Source organism: Pteropus medius, unplaced genomic scaffold (assembly GCF_902729225.1).
Source record: "Pteropus medius unplaced genomic scaffold, Ma_sr-lr_union100, whole genome shotgun sequence".
Classification (NCBI taxonomy): domain Eukaryota; kingdom Metazoa; phylum Chordata; class Mammalia; order Chiroptera; family Pteropodidae; genus Pteropus; species Pteropus medius.
Window position 1 is genome coordinate 5,940,253 of NW_024347790.1, and position 12,155 is coordinate 5,952,407.

Sequence of the window (12,155 nt, forward strand, 5' to 3'; positions counted from 1 at the left end):
GGATGCATGAATGGATGCATGGATGGATGAATAGATGGATGAATGGATGGGTGGGTGGGTGGGATAGAATTTCACATAGCATTTGAAGAAATATTCAAGGCTTCTCTACTCAAGTAAATATTTTTGCCACATTTTCTCTGAAGCAACATATAAATTAATCCCATTTTCCCATGAAAGTGATGTATCACACTCTTAAAAATAAGAAAGAAGCCAAATGCACAAAACACAATATTACAAGCATACTTAAGAATGAAATCAAACTATAAAAAGTAACAAACGTTAAGGGAAAAAAATAGTTTATATGGTGTCATGAATCTGGCAGTATAATTCTGCATTTCATTAAGTAATTTCTTATTTCCCTTGTGATTTCTTCTTTGATCCATTGGTTGTTTAAGTGTGTTGTTTAATTTCCATGAATTTGCAAATTTCCAGTTTTACTTCTGTTATTGATTTCTAACTCCATCTCATTGTGGTTGGAAAAGATACTTTTAATGATATTTACCTTTTTAAATCTACAGATTTATGTATGGTCTAATGTATGGTCTAATCTAGAAATGTCCTATGTGCACTTGAAAAGAATGTGTATGCTGTTTTTGTGAGTAAAGTATTCCATATATTTGGCTTATTGTATTAAGTCCTCTGTTTCTCTATCTTCTGTTTGGTTATTCTACCAATTTTGAGAATGGGATATTGTTATACAACTGTCTGTTTCTCCTTTCAATTTTGTCAGTTTTTGCTTCATGTATTTTGATCATTCATCATTAGGTGCTCCCTTTTAGTTAGTATTTACATGGACTATCATTTTTTATACTCTACTTTCAATCTATTCGTGCCTTTGGATCTGAAGTGAATGTCTTAGAGACAGCATATAATTCAATTATGTGTTTTCATCCATTCACCAACCCATGTCTTTTGACTGGAGAGTTTAATCCCATTACATTTAAAGCAAATCTCCATGATTAGTAAGGATTTACTTCTGTCATTTTGCTATTTGCCTTTTGGCTTTTTGGTCCCTCATTTCCTATAGTACTGTCTTCTTTAGTATTTATTTGGTTTTTTATTGTGGAATGTTTCAATTACTTTCTCATTTCCTTTTGTTTATCTTCTGTAGAGATTTTCTATGTGGTTATCATGGCGATTACATTTAACATCCTAAAGTTATAACCCTCTAATTCAAATTTATACCAGCTTATCCTCAATAATATTAAAAATATGCTCCTTTACATCTACACCCCTTTTAGTTGTTAATGTCACAGAATCACATCTTCATACATTCTGTGTTTAAAAACATAAATTAATAATTCTTTTAAATGCCCTCATTTCTCAAATTGTGTAGAAAACAAAAATTGGGGGTTATGAAAACTAAAGTGACAATAGCACTAGACTTTAGACTAATAATTGTTCTTTTTATAAAATGTATTAGTCTTACATAATATTAAAACAAAAAGAGGAATTACAAACTGTAGTATAATAATGTTCACTTTTACAATTTTCCTATGGATTCACCTTTATTGAGACTTTTATTTCTTCATATGGCTTTCAGTTATGTCTAGTGTCCTTTCACATCACCTACAGGGCTCTCTTGAGTATTTCCTGTAGGGTGGACCAAGTGGTAATCAACTCACTCAGCTTTTGCTTATCTAGGAATATCTTAATTTCTCCCTCGCTTTTAAAGGACAGTTTGCCAGATATTGAATTCTTGGTTGACAGGTTGGTCTTTTGTTTTTGTTTTGTTTTGTTTTTAGCATTTCGTATACATCAACCCACTGCCTTCTGTCCTCCGAAGTTTCTGTCAAGAAACCCGCTAATAATTTTATTTGGGGTTCTCTATATTTGATGCGTCATTTCACACTTACTACATTTGAGAGTATTGCTTTGTTGTTTGATTATAACTTGTTTGGGTGCAGACTTCCTTGATTTCATCCTATTTGAAATTCCTTGAGATGTTTAAGTATTTATATTCATGTATTTCATCAAATTTTGGAAGTTTTTAACCATTATTTCTTCAAATAGTCTCTCTTTTTCTTCTGAGACTCTGCTAATGCATATGCCGGTACACTTAATGGTGTCCCACAAGTCCCTTAGACTCTGTTCATTTTTCTTCTTTTTTCTGTCTGTTCTACAGACTTAGTAATTTCAGTTTTTCTATCTTCAAGTTTGCTCATTCTTTCTTCTGACTGCTCAAATTTACCTTTTAATCCCTCTAGTAAATGTTTTAATTTCATTATTCATTTCATTATTGTGCCTTTCTGCTCTAGAATTCCATTTTGGTGTCTTTTTAGGTTTTCTATCTCTTTATTTATATCTCCATTTTGTTCACACATTTTCTTGGCTTTGCATTCTCCATATCTCCTTTTAGTTCTTTAAGCATCTTCAAGACACATTTCTAAATTCTTTGTCTAGTATATCTGCTATCAAGTCTTTTTCAGGAATAGTTTGTGTTGGCTTTTTTTCTCCTTTGAATGGGCCATACTTTTCTGTAAATTTTTGCTCAAAACTGGACATTTGAATCTAATGTGCTAATTCTGGGATAGGTAGATTCTCCACGTACCCCAGAGTTTGCTGAGTTTGTTTATTGTTTTTGTTGGGTTGTTTTTTCTTTTTTTTAATTGTTGCGCTATGTCTCTGTGTTGATGTTCAGCTTAAATTTAAGGCCTTCTCAAGTCAATTCCGAGCCTTTCCCTGAGCATCCACCGTCACGAGTTTCCCCGATATATGCATTTGGTTTTGAATGTCCTAGTTGTTAGTCAATATCTGGTTCCCAGAAAGGGGATAAAGAAAAAAGCGAAGGGGGAAGGGATAAGGAGGGTGCTGGCCCTTTAAATCCCTTGGAAGTCATTTCCCAAAGGAGAGGGAGGGACTTGCAACAGTGGGGAGAGGTACAACAATGATGGCTGACTGCGTCTCTGCACCTCTGTGATCAGAAACACCAATCTGTGATCAGAATACGTGCACAGCCACCTTTCACATGGCTGAGGGGTGAAGCTACTACTGTGCAAAGCACTAAAATTAACCACGATCTCCAGTCCCAGCCTTCCCCTGGAAGTTGCAAGTTCAGTAGAGTCTAGAGTTCCAAAACAGTTATGTTAAGTGGAGTCTGCCAGTACAACTGTTGTCTGGGTGGGGAGACAGATTCCTGATACTTCTCTGCCATCTTCCCAGAATCATCTTTATCAATGAATCTCTGTGTAATGAATTACTCTTTAAATTTTATATTCTTTCACTAATGAATATCTGTTAGGTAAGGGAAAGCTTTAGGATTTTTGAGCTTTATTAGATTTGGAGGAAGATGAATAAACACCCACCTACGGGTCTCAAGCAGAGTAAACAGACAATAGCAACAGCATTTAAAGGGTGAGTGGGAAGCATCGGGAGGTCATGTTCCTTTGCCTTGTCTGGAATTCTGTTAATATTAAGCACACACTCTGATAGGCGGTCGTGTTTGTTTTTTATTAAAACAATTTAAAATAAGTAAATCAGTGCTTATTAAATGAGGTTTAATAGACCAAAAAATGTTTGAAACATAGAGGCAAAGGGTGAAAATAGACATAAATTGGCAATGAAAGGATTGGGAGTCGCTGTTCTAGAACTTTTATTAGTCTTAATGAATTTTCTAATGATTCAAAAAAACCAATCACATTTTGCACTAAGATACAGTTACCTGCTGCACATAATTTAAGATCTCTAAATGCCTGGGTAGTCATTGAAGATTACAGAATTGTAGAACAAGAAAAGACTTTAGAGATTAGTTTTATTTGGTTGATTGGCTTTAAGTTGGTTAGTTACTACTTGAGAAATTCAGAAATATTTTCTTTGAAAATAGGCATTACAGTGGAGAAAGCATCTCAGTAAGTTAGAGAAAATGGCATATCGGTCTGTGTCATTGTGGAATATTTGTATATGCTGTGTGTTCCCTTTAGATAATGATAAAACTACATGAGGGTCATTTAGCATACATCTGTAATACTTTTAAAGAGCATTTCAGTTTAAAACAGATTTTGAAAATTATCGTTGGAACTAATGCACAGACTTTCTGAAAATGCCTGTGTAGCCCACCAAAAGATGTCTAATACTCTTCAATTTAAATTTTCCAAAAGAAAATGAAAAAGGAGCTTTCAAAAAGTAATTAATTTTTCCATAGGTAAAAGTACCAGTGGTTTTAATGAGAAAAATCAAAATTAAATGTATTATGTAGTTAATTTTTATATTTTTTGCAGTACTTTTAGAAAAAAAGCTATTAATCTTCTTTATTGAACTATAAATTAAAGCACAATTATGAATATATTTCTAATCATTCATAGTATGGATTTTTTTATTGCCCAAATAAAGATCATTTAACTTCGACATTGTGCGTTATGGAAAAGAAAAGTTGCACAAGAAGTAAAAAAGATCCCACGGTACTTTATTAAAGATATAAATGTCCCTTCTAAATGAAAATGCAAACTTAAAAGAGTGCACACATGAATTTCCTGACAGCTGTGTTGACCTTTCAGCTTCTACAGATGACAGTGCAGCCGAGAAGAAAGGGGGAACCCTGCATGCTGGCCTCATTGTTGGAATTCTCATCCTGGTCCTCATTATAGCTGCAGCCATTCTCGTGACAGTCTATATGTATCACCATCCAACGTCAGCGGCCAGCATCTTCTTTATTGAGGTAAGTATGAAGTGTCACACGTAAAAAACATGCTAGCTGACAAACACTCTCCATTTGCCAACCCTACCTGTATTTAATATTTAGCATATTTCTCCATTTTGCAGTTGTGAGTTGACTGATTCGACACACTCATGCACACACACACACACACACGCACATGCACATGTACTGAGAGACTGCTTTCATATGATGAGTCCGGTTACCTCATCTCAGGACCTTTTAAAGAAATAACCTCTCTTGCCTTTTCCAGATCTAAAGGAAAATAGAAACCATACTTTTTTTGTCCTATTATACCAAGTATGTTAACCAGCTGTTCTTCTGATTCTAGAAGGAAAGGCAGCATATGCTGGAGGCTGAAGGACTTTGCTTAAATCAATTAATCAATAAATACTAATTGAGTCCTGGCTGGATGCATGGTGTAGTGTGGTGAGCCTGCTCTCGAAATGCTCGCAAACTAGGGAAAAAATAGCTTTCACTGTAAAATAGCGGGTATAACGATAAGATTACGAGATGTGCCGTCGACATTTGGTGTGATGTGTGTATACGTATGCATTTGTTTATATATAAATGTGCATATACACGCACTCATACAAACACAGAGAAAGCACCGTGCTGTATCAGTGTTGTTTTCATGGACAGAATGTAGATTTAGAGTGAGTGCCCAGGAGCTGTCAGGTGAAGGACAAGGGACTGTGTGTGAAGGGCCAGAGCCAAACCCTGACGACCAGAGGGCCTGAAACTGGGAAGCCTGGAGGCCACAGGACGAAGTCGGTGTGACCGAGTCACCTTCCGTCCCCCAGACAATTGGGCTTCCCGGTCCCCTTCTCGTCGCAGCTTTCATTCCAGCGTCTCAACGGGGCCACTGCTCTTCCAACTCCTACTAGAGCAGTAAGGGAAGGTTCCTCCTCAGAGTTTCAAACATGTCAAGTTTAAATCTTTTCTAGTTCATTGGTTGATAAACAGAAGGTTACTTAGAGTTTCGTTCACTTGTTGAATGACAAATTATAATGCCTTTTAAAGTACAAGTCGAAATTGCCTCTGTCTTCTGTAAGAAGGAGAGGTGCATGCAAATCAATTAAATAATTGTTCAAAAGCTCTGGGTAGCTCTCTCCTGTCTGTGGCATAAAGTGCAGTTTCTTTAGGTCGGCATTCAAGGCCTTGGCAAGCTAGACCTTGTCTGTCTTTTCAGTCTTCATCCCATGGCTCCCCAACCTGTACTTGGCACTGCCATCAAATTTCACTCTTTGCCCTTCTCTATGTGCACCCCACATTCCCACGCCACCGAGACATTGCTTATTCTGTTTCTTCCACCAAGAATGTCCTCCACTTCCACCTCAATTCTTGAGTTCAAGATGCAGACAGCCTTCGATGACATGTAACCCGTAAGCTTCCCTGGACCACTTTTCTGTCTGGACAGCTGGACATAATCTTTATCTGCTGAGATTCTGTTCACTGTAACACAGTCGTATCTTTCTCTGTCATTTATCTTTCTGTTCTGCATCAGAGTTAAATAGATGCATGATTTTTTCCACCCTGCAGACTTTTAAGTTCCTTACGATTTGAAATAAGTAACTTAAGTTTCTTCCAAACAAGAGGTATTCCATTAATATTTTCTGGGGAAAATAAAAAAGACAATAAATATACTAGGACAATAAATCTACTAAGACAATAAATATACTAGGACAAAAATTTCACATATGACATATTCCAGAAAGATCGTCCTTGTTTAAAATCATAAGAATGGAGAAATTATCAGGCATTGCATTTAGTTGGAAAGCTGTTACTAATTTTTGTTAACACGCTGATTTTCACGGAAGAGAATAGAAAGCTTACATGAGGTTGTGAATGCACGCCTCAGAGAGCCAACAAGTGACGGGCTATAAAGCTTCAGTGACTAACCAGACAACAGTCTGCTGCTGTAACCCCTCACATGTTTAAACCTTTTAATACATTGTATTTTCTAACATTGTGAAAAAGAAGATACTGTGAAATATCTGATGGCAATGGTATTACTGCAAATTTACGGAGTGCAAAAGACCCACTTTACACCAATCACAATTCACAGCAAGTCCGATATGAATACAAAGTGAGACTGTAGAATAGTGAAAGTATTTTTTTTTTGTCATTTGCCTTTTTGAATCAGTCTTATTGTTTTATAACCAGAGCTGTGTGTGTGTGTGTGTGTGTGTGTGTGTGTATTTACACATACTTGTATTTATATAGTGTCTAGAGCCTGAAGGACTCTTGGAAGTAATTTTGCCCTCTCCCCTCATAACACAAAGGAAGAGACCGAGGCTCCGAGTGGTGGAATGACTCTCCAAGGTCAAAGAGCCTCAGTTCTAGGAAGAACTTCCATGTCTTTCCACACTCAGGTGAAGCAGAATCATTCTGCAGGTTCCCAGCTTTTCTGCTCTTTGCCTTTTTCCTTCCAAGTGAGTCAATTACCTACCAGTTTCTACTTAAATCCCTACCTCTCTGACACCCTGCTGTCCCCATGCGGCTCACAATGGCTGGTCGGCGGATGATTTTTGAGGGTGATATTTTAACTTTCCTACTAGGAAAGCTGACCCAAGACAAAACACAGGTCCACAACGACTGCAGTTAGTGACACTTCAGACCTGTGATTTTAAAGGTTTTGAATTACCAATTCAAGTAGAGCTACTAGTGCATAAAGAGAGAAAGTTTACCAATATAGCATAAATTGCTTTTTATGTTCCATATTATATTGCTGTCTAATTTTTAATTAAAACTGATGTGCTTTTTTTTTTTTTTGGCATTTTGAAAGCAGTATTTACTCATTATAGAAAATATGTAGAAATGTAACAGGAAAAAAAGTGAAGTTGTTGATAGTCCTAACATGCAGAAATAATCACTCTTACTATTTTAATTTATTTTCTTCTGGAATTCTTATCTGCATAATTTGATATTTTCCCATTTAATAGAATTATGATTTCACTGAAATGCAAATTAATTTTCTTTGTTTTTCAAATAACGGTTTTCTATTTTATTATGAACTCTTTGTAAACATCATTTTAAAGGCTACATACTGTTCCATTCAGCATTTACTCAGTAGCTTTATATCTATTACTTCTTAGGCTAAACGGTAATTCAGAAAGCACCGAGAGCCTGACATACCTAGAAGTGACAAAGAAACTTATTTCAACTGATTTAAGACTGTGTATTGGTTTTTTATTGCTGCTGTAACAAGTTACCACAAACCTGGTAGCTTAAAACAGCACATACTTATTACCTTACAGCTCTGGAGGTCAGAAGTCCAGAATTAGTTCACTGGGCCAAAGTCAAGGTTTCATCAGGGCTGGTGTTGGCAGGCTGCTGCCTTGTGGAGGCTTCTGGCTCTAGCTGCCATTTTTAGCGCTAGAGGCTACACGTGCTCCTTGGCTCCTGGCCCCTTTGTATCATTCCAACCTCTGCTGCTGTCATCGCTTCTACTACTCACCCTGACCCCACTGCCTCCTTCTTGTAAGGCACCTTGTGATTACCTTGGGCCTACGTGGATAATCCGAGATACTCTCTCCGTCCCAAGGTGCTTAATTAAATTACATCTATAAAGTCTTTTTTGCCATATAAGGGGCCATTGACTCGTTTTGACTGTTAGGGCAAGAACATCGATGGGAGGCCATCATTCTGCCTACCACAGACTGCATCAAATGTAATGCACATCACATCCCACTCATTAAATTTTGACAGACACCGTTGGCCATAAGAGACATCCCAGTTTCTGTGATATTAAAACATGATCCAATGTGTATCTTGTGTATTTCACAATGAAATCCAGACTGCATTGAACACTTGTAAGAATTAGTTCCTATGCTGGGCACTGTGTAGACTGTGATAAAACTGAATGACTTTGCCCAGGAGTGGATACAACAGAGTTCACGCAACCAATCTTGTATTGTGGAGCACTGGCTCTTCTCATTTTTTGCGATTATAATTAGCCCCATTAAAAACATGATAATTATAACAGCAAACATTTATTAAATTCACCAGCAGAAGTGATTTATGCTTATTACCTCATTCAATCCTCATGAGGACCTATGAGGCACTAAGATTATCTCCCTGTCATTAAAGAGGAAGCTGAGTATAGAATTTAAGTAACTTTCTCAACATCATGCATTTAGTCAGAGGTGGGGTCGAGATTTGAGCTGAAGCTCTCCAGAGACCATACCCTTACCCACTAGGCCATGCGGCCTCTCTGCGTGGAAAGGATTTTTCTTCACGCACTGTAGGAAGAAATATGGGAAGATGTATACACCTATGGACATATCTTATGTGCTTAGAAGAGATTCCCAAAAGTAGAATCAAGGAAAACAAAGAAAGAGGTTAAAGATACTTAATAAATATTGCCAAAATCATTGCCTAAAGATGTATACCAATTTACTTACATAGCTATCGTTGTCTGTTTATAGTGATGACAATGACACTGGCTATTTTGTTTTGTTCTTGCAGAAAATATACATCAATTATTATATATTTTATGGGCATACACTCTTCTTCATATGAAGTGTTTACATGGCCTTTAGTTTTTAAACTTTTTGTTTGTAGGAAGGAAATGAGATAAAATGGGAATTAAAATCTAGATATACATTCTTAGGTGGAGTTCTAAGTGAATGTGACTAAATGCAATGAAATGGCTAAAATCAAGAGAAAAAAGATGACAATGAGGAGGCTTTGATGATAAAGCATGTATTGTATAATTAAACAATAATTGAATTGACTATTTGTACCCATAAGTTCATATAAAAGACCAGTTACAAGACTCCCATTTCCTAAGACATTCAATCTGGCATAATAGTCTCTTATTCATGAACTTATCATTGTCTGTATTCCTCCATCTTCCTTTTTATATCATACACTGATTTTCTTTGACTTTTTACCAGATGACTTTCATATTATGTGTACCTGTCTAGCATTTCTCAGTAATTTTCAAAAAGATATCTGATTTTGACCAAAATCATCATATTATGCAAGAATGACTAACATGCTTTAAAATCTTTTTTATAAATTAAGTGAAACATAATAGAAAACACAATCAAATAAGCACATGTTCCTTAATTTTTAATAGATTTTGATGGAGCTAACATCTCTTTAATTCCTTGGAAGAATCAAATATGTCTTAGGCTCTACATTAAATTTAATGTTTGCTGGGCATTTCTAGGCATCAATTCTGTGGTTTATAATAAATTTTAGTGTTGCATGTATATGGGTTATAGAGATAAATGTTTCCACTGTTGAATACTATCACATAACACTATTTAAGATTTTTAAATAAAATGTAACCTAATCGAAAGGCAAGAAAATAATATTATAAAGTGGTAATCATATAAAAAAAAGATTCCCATAAAAGGATTCTATATGGACTAGAAATAAAATAATTTAGACTAGCAAACTTAATAAAACAATTCATTTTGAACACTGCTCTTGATTTTTCTTACTATTTTAGACAACTGTTATTTAGACATTTATGTGCAGATTTAATTGTTCTACATTAATATAAATGGAGAGGAATGGATACGACCCAAATGATAAAGGTGATCAATACCTCGAAAAATAGAGTATGAGTAAAATATAGGAATTTTTTTTTTTTTTTTTTTTTTTTAGTAATAGAAAAGTAAAAACTAAGAATCTTCATCTTGTTGCTGATGCTGCAAAGTGGTACAGGAAGCATCCTCAGAAAGAAAGGAATCTGTACAAAGAACTCATTTAAAGACGCTAGAGAAGAAGGCAAAAATGACAGGAACAATGCCCCTCGTGTTTCTGGAAGGCACTGTGGAGGTTGCCTTTAAATAGGACGTAATCCTTACTCTGAGTATTGGAGACAATGCAGGGTACAGAGCTGTGCTGTCATTGTGTGGGGGCCACCAGCGCTGTGTAGCCATTCATGAAATGTGGCTGGTCTCAGATGAGACGCATGTAAAACACATGCCAGATTTCCAAGTTTGAATACAAAAAAAAAAATGTAATATGTCATCAATTTTTATATTAATTACATGTTAAAATAAAAATATCTTCAGTATATTGGGTTAAATAAAATATATTATTAAAATTAATTTCACTTATTTTTACACTTTAAATGTGGCTACTAGATAAAATTTCGTATGTGGCTCACACTGTATTTCTATTGGACACGGATGATTATAAATAAAACTTTGCAGAGAAAAGCGGATTAGAAAGAAAGTATGATTCACTCCATATTTTTTGAAAGTAGAAAACCAAATGACTTTCAGCACTGGGGAGAATAGAAGATGAGAAGCTTGAGGACGGAGCTGACTGACTAAGCTATCTGATATGTTGACCAATCATGTAGTCATTCATTCAGAATCATCAAGCTCCTATTATGTGCCAGATACCCAAGGTACAGATATAAATAAAGTGGACAGGAAGCAATGTTTGCCCTCATGGATCTTATATCCTAGTGGGCAGAGACAGACGATAAACATATCCATCTAGGTAAGGCTTTCAATTTGAACATTTAGTTTTATGACAGGCAATCTTTATAAAACGCTTGATGAAAATGTTATCTATTTTGAGCAGTAAGATACTATTAGTCAGATAACCAACGATATAAGAGTTCGTGATGATATTGGTACCCAAACTTGTAATTTGGTAGTGAGATGATTATTACTATTATTATTTTATCATTTAGGACTTTTTATGGGGCGCTGGATGTATATTTGTAATAAAATAAAATGAAGTTAAATAAAATAAATACAACTACTCTCCAAAACAATTTAATTTCATGAACGACAAAACAGTTTCACCATTCTTAAGCTGTGCATACTGATTTTGACTTAGAAGTTTTGTGATGGTTTTCACAATAAAACCTGAACAAAAATGTCTAAATACCAGTCATTGTTCATATGGTGCTTTAAAATTCTTATTATTGCCAGGGAACCAAAAATATCTGCCTTCGGTGTAAGTCTATTAGCAAAATCATAGGATAGCCAAACAAAAAGAAACCTCAGCAGGGATTCTGTAACTTTCTTGAATAAAGTATATGAATTCCCCAAGTATCTATCACAGATACATTTCCTTGGGGTTTTATGTTTTATCTTAAAAACTGTGTGAATTTTGCATTCAGCTCTCTAATATAGACACATTTGTTTGATGTAAAAAGAATTCCTCCCAGCCTTCTACTAAAGTTAACATTCCAAAAAATAATTCTTATCTCTTCTGTAACTTAGTACATCTCCAGCATCCCAGTTTCATAGTTATAGATGCTATAAAATCTAGATAAATTCAAACCAGCAGGGCCTTCTCTGTTCCAGGAACCTAAGTGGAAGGTGTCCTTTTTACACCTTTGTTGGACTTAAGTTCAATGAACAAATAGAAACCGGAGATGGCGAAACAATTCGCTTGGGTCGTGTGACACCTAGTTTCAGAGTGGAGACTTGAACTCTGAGAGCTCCTCATCCTGCCCCTGCAGGTTGTGCTGTTTGCCACTCCAGGGATTCTCCACCTTAACAAATATCTGTAGGGAACA

The 12,155-nt window shown here is 35.7% G+C and overlaps 1 protein-coding gene across 3 annotated transcripts in view; it reads left to right on the plus strand.

Annotated features, from left to right (window-relative positions):
* The window catches only part of PLXDC2 (plexin domain containing 2), a 373,661-nt gene that overhangs the window by 332,467 nt on the left and 29,039 nt on the right, over positions 1 to 12,155 (plus strand). For all 3 annotated transcript variants that reach the window (XM_039877520.1, XM_039877519.1, XM_039877518.1), the window contains one exon: positions 4,494 to 4,654. In XM_039877520.1, the coding sequence (XP_039733454.1) occupies positions 4,494 to 4,654 (161 nt within the window). The remainder of the gene's footprint in view (positions 1 to 4,493; positions 4,655 to 12,155) is intronic.